At 39.7% G+C, this 8,514-nt stretch overlaps 1 protein-coding gene across 1 annotated transcript in view; it reads left to right on the top strand.

Annotated features, from left to right (window-relative positions):
- Positions 1-5,832: 5,832 nt before the first annotated feature.
- LOC657917 (forkhead box protein P1) overlaps positions 5,833-8,514 on the top strand; it is a 46,193-nt gene continuing 43,511 nt past the window's right edge. Inside the window, exon 1 of the mRNA XM_015980651.2 lies at positions 5,833-6,232. Within this exon, the coding sequence (XP_015836137.1) occupies positions 6,203-6,232 (30 nt within the window). The 5' untranslated portion in view covers positions 5,833-6,202. The remainder of the gene's footprint in view (positions 6,233-8,514) is intronic.

Genomic DNA, 8,514 nt, shown 5'->3' with positions numbered 1-8,514 from the left:
ACATTAGCGCTAAAACCAGCCGTTTTACCTTCGGTCCAGACAGCGGAAATGTTTTTGTTACACTCTTCATCCAATTTAAAATCAATTCGTAAATTTTGCCGCGGCCACAATTACTTCCAAATCCTTGCATCGTTTTCCTGTTGAAATAAATTTAAAATTGTTTTGATGTATTTCTTGGCTCATCCTGTCGTTTCACTCCGACATCATTTCCATTTTGTCATTCGCGCTTACTTACTGACTGATTTATCGTTTGATTGCGGACGCTTATTGCCTTCCTTTTACCTATATCAGCCTATTTTTCTCTACAACCTCCTTTAAGATCTTCTGGAATGCAATTTATTGCCTCGCTGCGTTGCGATATTTTTGCACCATCATCAATATAAAACAGCGATATTATAATGATTTGGGACACAAGCGCGCTTTCGGTACGTGTGAGCAAATGCATAATTTATGTTTCGCTCAATAAATTAATTAGATGCAAAGATTCTGTCGCAGGGATTACGTAGAAGAGTTAAAAGATTCAATGGTGCAAATACATAAACTGTCTCCTTGTCGGCTTTAGTCTAGGGTCGATGGTAGCTTGAGAGAGAAAGGACGTGAAAGAGGGTGAGTGAGTATGGCACATTGGTATTCTGGCGAGATGCCATACCTCAGCCACCTCACGAAATAAATTTGCAATAATCTGCATCGTATCACGTCAAGGGCAGTTGTAACTAAATTCCGATTTCATTTGTGCCAGAACATTTTACTTTTCAAAAACGTTTATGCATTATTCTACATTGAATAAATCCAATTTTCGACGCATCCACTCGTCTATTTACATATCGCCGGACTTAACCCGCTAGAAAAGTTGAAATTGGAATGTTTATTTTTTAGTATGCAATCATATGCTAATTGAAGGGCGACTCTCGAAGTCGATGCTGTTTGCTCCACTCGGTGAAATTCGAAATATTAAAAGTTGATGGTTTCTTTAATCATTATTCCGAGCTCATTCAAGTGAAATAAAATTTGTAATTTTTTATCGAATGGAACACAGAATCCTGAATTTTAATCGACACCCGGAATTGCATTTGCATATTTGGAGCCACTGAGGTTGTATTTTTACCATCTTAAATTGATCTTTGTGCACGCGTGTACGCTTTCCGATTAGAAGAAAATAAAACAGCCACTGGAGGGATAATTCAGTCGGCTAAATAATAGTGAGCTAGGTGGAAACGTATAAATGAGAATTGCTAACTGTAGTGAGCTCCGCTCCCACCTAAGCTCTCTGATTTAAATAAAATCTCCAAGTATCGCGTGGCGGGCGGCGGGTTGGCAGCAGTTTATCAGACCCATCCGTTCAATCAGGAAGACAGTAGATGCAGGTCGAACCAGTTCAGAAGGAGCTTCGCGTTACTTTAGCGGATTTTTCCCTTGATTGCGACGAAGAGGCAGAATGACGCAATGCTATTTAAGCGGTAAGGATCGGCCGTCTGCCTGCATTTGCTTCCACCTCAATGACTTCCAATGCTTCTAAACGCCTCCAATAGGGACCGAACGGTGAAAATCATTGCGGGATAATGACATTAAACTCATTAAATCAGAATAAGAAGCTACGATGCTTTTTACCGGTTTTATAAGCTTGACTGGATATCTGAGTAGTTTTGCGAAAAATGCGAACGGAAAGGGAATAAAATAACCAGCAAATGGGCTTTGTGCTAATTTGCGGCCCGCGGGCGAAACAATACGACATGTCGTGTCGCGTTAATCAGGTTTTGATTTATTTTGTTGACGTTTAGGAAAGTTGGCGAGGCAATTGAGTTAGGTACTTAATTTGTTGCCATGTTTTATTGCAACGAGGAGAGTTTCGATGAATAAGCTGTAAAAGCACACATTAGACTGGCCAGAAGGCAAAGGAAAGAAGTTGGGAGAGAAAACAAGCGTAGCTCGTTAAAGCAATGGCCGTATTGATGACCGGCGAAGTGATCGCTTCGTGGCTATGTGCTAACAATAGCCATTCTTCATGCCAGCATTGCAGTAACAAAATAAAGGCTAGAACTGAAATAAGACATCAATACAAAAAAAGATTTATTGTATTTTCCGCAAGAAGCTTTTTGTGCGGCAAGGTTTGAAAAATAATCGCCCTTTTCACTCGTTAAACGCATAATTAAAAGATCCCTGATGTAGACGTTGAAATCAGAATTCAGCAGTTTCGGATTTCTTTATTGGAAAAAGCGGCTGTATGTTGACGTGTCAGTGGGGCGGTCAGTGTGAACGTCAACGCAGCTCCGAAGACTGGTAACGTTAGTTGTTTACAGTTTGCTGGAAGCGGCCGATTTACCGCAAACTCCATTGTCTGCCTTTGAGACTGAGGGGTGATCCCAAGCTCTATCAAAAACTACAAACGCTTTGCTGACGTCGGCACCCTAGGTATACTAATTTTATTGCCAATGAGAGGTCGATGTACGTTGCGAAAAACACTAATTATTTTTTTGCATCCACTGCCGCATTGTGGCCATAGGTGATTAATTACAGATATCCAGCATCACGAAATTGTGTTTGCTATTACCAACACTCCATTAATTTAAGTGAATCGGGTTCGTAAACACCTTGGGAGAAAATAAAAACTACTTAAAACAGCAGCCGCGAAAATGAAATCAGAATCATAAACGAGTGGGATTTGTCGCGAATTGTAAAGCTTCGGTTCATCTTATAAATATTTGACGGGAAGCCAGTCAGTTCCTCCTGTCTCGGTTACCAATTACGAGAATGTACAGTTATCTCCGTTTTAATGCGTTCATCTGTCGGTTAATAGCAGGAAGGCGGAATTAATATAGGTTACACTTGTAACTTTGCTAGTCCCTAAACAAGATGACGCTTTGTTATCTCAGGAAAAGTCGGTAAACGATTCGACAGATAATGTTTCTTCTAGTACGCCCCGGGTTACTAGATGTTACTTATGAAATAACGCGTATAAAATTACACACTAAAAATAATTTATGCAACATTAAACGTCGCTATAATAAATACATTAAGAAGGGGGAATTTAAAATCGTGTAAATCTTATTTGTCTGAGGTTTCTTTATGCAAATTTGGCTCGTTAACAACGGTATTTTTCCGGCTAAAAGTGCGCATAAAGAACTTACAAAACAACATCTTTTGAAAATTATATCAAATTTACAGGATACTCCTCCAACTTCCACAATTATGACACTGATTACGCCAGAACTTCCCGCATTATTTATTAACAATTGATTCCGAATTATTTCACTTGCCCAGCGCCGCACTGGGCGGTGTTTATTCAATCTGATGACGCTATTTGCCGAGACATCACACCACCAATATTTATATATTTTTGTGGATCGACGCGCGGGGAGATCTGAAGTGTATATTCCGCCCCAAGGGAGAAATCCAGATGATTTGTACAAGATCAATCCGAACTTTTTCCGCAGTTTGCCATCAACAATTAACCACTCGATTTTCGAACAAAATACATCCCCCAACATGGTGTCGGGTGCAAAGTTGCGAATCTGATGGTTCCAGGTGGTTGTTATTTGAGGGCCCTGAACGAGACACAACGGATCTTTGCGTGCCAAAGTTCTTTAATCGAGCTCTCTTGCACCACAGTCGCATTCACGCGTCGCGCTGTTATGCTACGACACCCTTGTGTATAATTTCCCCACAATCATTCTCATTTAAACACTAACTTCAGAAAGGTACTTATGTATACGTTAATTTTTAGATTACGCCGCGCTTGACGCAACTCTCCACCTGAATCTTAAGTTTTCCGCCCCAGTAAACACCACCTCAAAAATTGTTTTCTCTATTTACAATAACTTACAATTTGGAATAATTTCTGGACTACATGGAGGAAGTCCTTGAAAGATTAGAACATAACTTCGGAAAAACGAATTGAAAAATGTACTTTGGGACGTGGTTGGTGGAGTTTGGCGCAGTATATTTACGCAATATGTGTTAAGCCGGTGGTAATGCTGGCAGTGACGAATGCCGTGCTCGTCACGCATACTATTATTCTGCACGACTTGTTCAGTAATGTTCTAAATCTTGCAATGCATACTGAAGAATAAGAGAGGGCCCTAATGCGGGATGATAGCTTGGGCAGTAATCAGTTGCAGCGTCGGTGATGATGACACCGGGCGTCGCGGTGTCCTTTGAAGACCCGCATAGCTGCAGGCCCTCAACCAGATGAATGAAGTCACTAACTGTTAAAGATACGAATCTTGCCTATGTATACATATTACAACAACAGTTTTTCGCAAGACGTTTTAATTAGGACGTGAACAAAAACTGGAAACAAGGAAACGGCGTCTGTAGAGTAGCCGAGCAGTTTAAAACTAATGATGAGTGTCCTATCAATCTGCCCCAAATGAGAGAGGGGACGAAGTTAGTGTCACCGCTTTCGTAGCATTCCGTGCGTGTGACATGCGTTTTCAGAGTCACCCGTGCGAACCCCAAATCGCTTCTCCGTTTGCATCTCAGCCACCTTGACACCCCGTGTTGATAACACCAGTAATTTGCGTATTGGACGTTTCATTTGAGGACTTAATAATTTTTAATGTGGGGATAAATCTTTTTGAAAGTTTCTTCATGAGCATGAAAGAGGGTAGAGGCAAATGCGCGAGGACGTGCATGCATGTTGGAGATAACTGGGTTCTACTTTATCTTCGGACCCTTGTTGCTGGTCAGAGCATATCTCGTATCTTAAATTCTTTTATCCAGCGAGAACGCACGGAGACCATTTGTTTTATATATAGCAAGGTAATATATACCGCCAAATGCTTTCATATTCTGGCAGCGGAATGCTGCTCATTCCTGAAAATTTATCGCGGTGTAACGTATTAGTTGCCAATCAAAACTACCATCGAACGCTGTTTTTATATCGGGACAATCCTTTCCCTCTCCCGAGATAAAGAAAATAACGATCCTTTTCATTTAGGGTCAGTGATTAAGGCAGATGCCACCCAATTATTCGAGATATTTAATTACAATTAAAACTGTCTACTTTATTTAAAATTTGAGAAAATTACTTTTTATTAATATTATGAATACGCTTATTCTTCGTCAAGCGCTAATTCGGAAATAATTAGATTCTAATAAAAGATAACTGCAGGAAAATATTAAGTATTAAAAAGTCAAAAACTTTCCACCCCACGTGTTCAGTATTCTTTTTTAATTAATATAAATGACAATCCGTTATGCGGATTTAGCGTTATTAAAAAAGACGTCACACTTTGCATTCCTACAGGGTGTTTACGATTTCGGACTGAAGGTTATTTGACCCCCTAAACACATAAGAATTTAGGCAAAATTGTTTTAAACAAGTCTGGCTTGTGTGTTATAACTGCGAATGTAGAAGTTAATTTCTTAAAACCCTGGATAATACAGGACGGTAGGTAAAGCTGTGACAGTGATGTAATTAATTGGAGTCTTTATTGTGCAAATGCACTTTAAAGAAAAATGAAAGGAGTGGTTGTCATCGGCAGTTGAGAGACGAAGTTGAAACGCACGGGAGACAGGGAGAAAATATCGCGGAAAGGTATGTGGTAGGTGTGTGCTGGTGGTCGGTTTTGAAGAAAAAGGGGCGATTGTCGGTGTCGTTCCCGTCGTCGCTTGTCGGTGTGGATGGCGCAGCAGCTGCAGAAGCCGCGACCGCCGCCACTGCCGCCACCGCTAGCACCGCCGCCGCTCTCGTTCGCTGATGTTTACTCTTCTCAACCGGTACTCGATAAGTCCTGCTGGCGGACTAAGCGTATGTATGTTTCTGGCTGATAGCAAACAACGGTATTGATCAGCAGACGCGAGTAAACAAGTAGATTGGGATGGGGCGCTGCTTACACGCTTCCCATTTGATTGCGGGCTCTAGACCGTGCGAGTTGAGTTGGCGAGTTGGGCGAGTCAGAGCCAGGAACGGAACCGGGAACGGGAACGGGAACGGCGAGTCCTTATTGTGCATCGGCGGTGATTGGCATGTGTTGTGCCGCGGCCGTTAGTGTTGAGTGCGCCGCCGCCGCCGCCGCCACCGCTGTCGGCGATCGAGACTAGAGGCGTCCACAGTCTAACATCAACCTCGGTGGTATCGTCGTGTACCGTCTTGCCCGATACAGCCACGAGCCACGCTTACGTTTTACGCTCACGCCAAGCCCGGCCCCGGCCCCGTCTCCGGCCCATCAGCGCCCCCAACTCGAGACGCGCGAACTAGATCATGCTGGAGCCGCGTTGGAGGCCCGTGCAGGTAACATCCGCCGATCGCTATTATTTTAGTTTTTAATAGGAACAGGCGGTGGGCGGTGGGGGCGGGCGGAGTATGCGGGTTGGGGGGCGGTGGACGTCGGACGGCAGACGGCAGACGGGAGGGCGCTGGGGGCAACCCGACCTCTAAGGAGGATCTCGTCTTACGTTCGCGGCTCCTCCCACCGCCACCTACCGCCCACCTCCACTCCAAAATCGCAGATTCGTAACCACTCTTCACCTCTCCCACCTTTTATTTATCATTTATTTGCAATCGCTGTATTACTTCTATTTGGCGACACTTTAAATTAAAAAATCAAATTACGAAATTTTATTACGACATTACTAATAATTAATAAATTAATTCAAAACACCAAACCAAACGCCAAACAATATGTTTTGGTCCAAGAAACGCAATACACGTGATGATAATTCACATGATGGCAAGCATAAACAAATGCTGTTAACGTTGTTGAATATTTATATACAATAGAGATAGCATAATATACGTGACAGTGTTTGTTGAATGGTAGTAATAATATTAATAATGAGACGTGTTGAGTCGTTTGTTTTAGTAATAAACACAACACGAAGCTTACTAATGTGACGCTCAGTTGTTGGCGTCTCGCACGCCTTTCCCAACAAGGTTACACTTAACTGATGTTTAGACCTATTTAACACTTGTAAACCAATAATTTTCTACCATTTCCCATTTCCGGCTTCTCCAATAAGCAGCGGAACCGACCTATTGTATTGTAATTTAATTAACCCGGCACCTCCACCAAATTTACGCACCACACCAACAGGAGATTTACCATAACGTGTCTCTTTTGGTAAAAATATAAATAACAAATTCTTCTTAATTTATAACAAGCGTCTAAAAATGAATGACATCGTAGTGATTCTTGGCTAGGCCAGCGTAGGTCTAATTTAGGCCTACGTTGGTCTAGCCAAGACACATTACGATGTCATTTATTTTTAGACTCTTGCTAAATTGATTTTGGATTTGTATTGTGTTAAATGCATCCCAGAAAAATTTCAAAATCTTTTGGTAATATGCAGGGTAATCAATTGTGACTTATTTCTGAAATTTTTCATATGCAACCTACAAAACTAATTCCGGCTGTGCTTACATAATTAATCGACAGTTGCTTTGTTCTGAATTTTTCCAACTTTGTCTTGACAGTTTTATTATTAAAAATTATTATTATTTAAAAGATAATAAGAAACCTTTTTTTATTTAATTAATTATTTAAACGCGTTTAAAATGCGTTTGCATTATCAAGTAGTAAATGTAAATAGTATTTTTGGTGGCACACAAGAAAATTTCAGAAATAAATCACGATTAATTTCCCCAGCAATTACATATATGTATTTATTGACGGTATTTTAAAATCTTATTCCCTACAGTCATTAAAAGATTAAAATTAAAAATTAATTAAAACAAAAAAAATCGGAACACTGTGTCTAGTAATAACAAGACACCTTCTTAGTAAGCTTTTCTGAAAAATATCTCATTTATGTTTGGATAAAAAGTAGTTGAAAAATATAATAAGCAATGGTCATCAGTCTCTGGATTCAAATTTTTATTTTGTAATTTTTGTCGTCATAAAATTAAGTTTTAAAATAATATTAAATGAAAATTATTTCAAATACTTTTAGTTTGTTGGTAGCACACAAACTACACATTAGTATGTCCCATAAACATACCAAAAAATTATTAACACAAAATATTTTACCAAAAAATATATTTTTTTTTAAATCGTGATTACACGATTCTCGTTTATTCTCAGCTTTGTATGTTGTGGGTTGCGAACATTAATAACAGTGGAGCCAAATTATTGTTTTAATTTTAATGTAAACCTTATATAAAGACAATTTTATTGTTAACGTGTATCTATTAATAAATTTTTGTTTTTAAACCTACGATTTTTTTCGTATTTTGTGCTTTAATAAATTATTTTGCGGTATATGGGCGAGAATATTGGACCCACTAGAGTAAACTGTGTCAATTGTGACAGTTTGCTTCAATGTTGATAAAAATATTTATTGTAATAAAAAATAAAACTTCAGTGCTTGGTTACGTAATAGCTACGTATTTTTATTTAGGTTTTACTTTTCAAAGTAATAGTTTCGCTGGAACAAACATGGCCCGTTAAAATAGGGGCATTTATTAGTGTTAGCCCGGCGCATCCACCAAAATTGATGATACAAATTTGTATTTAAATGCGTAAATAATTTGAAAAATTAACATTTACAGTGATCTTGGGTATGCTTCGGTACCAA

The sequence above is a fragment of the Tribolium castaneum genome, chromosome 10, assembly GCF_031307605.1.
Source record: "Tribolium castaneum strain GA2 chromosome 10, icTriCast1.1, whole genome shotgun sequence".
NCBI classification, from domain to species: domain Eukaryota; kingdom Metazoa; phylum Arthropoda; class Insecta; order Coleoptera; family Tenebrionidae; genus Tribolium; species Tribolium castaneum.
This window is presented reverse-complemented; position numbering and strand designations above follow the sequence as displayed.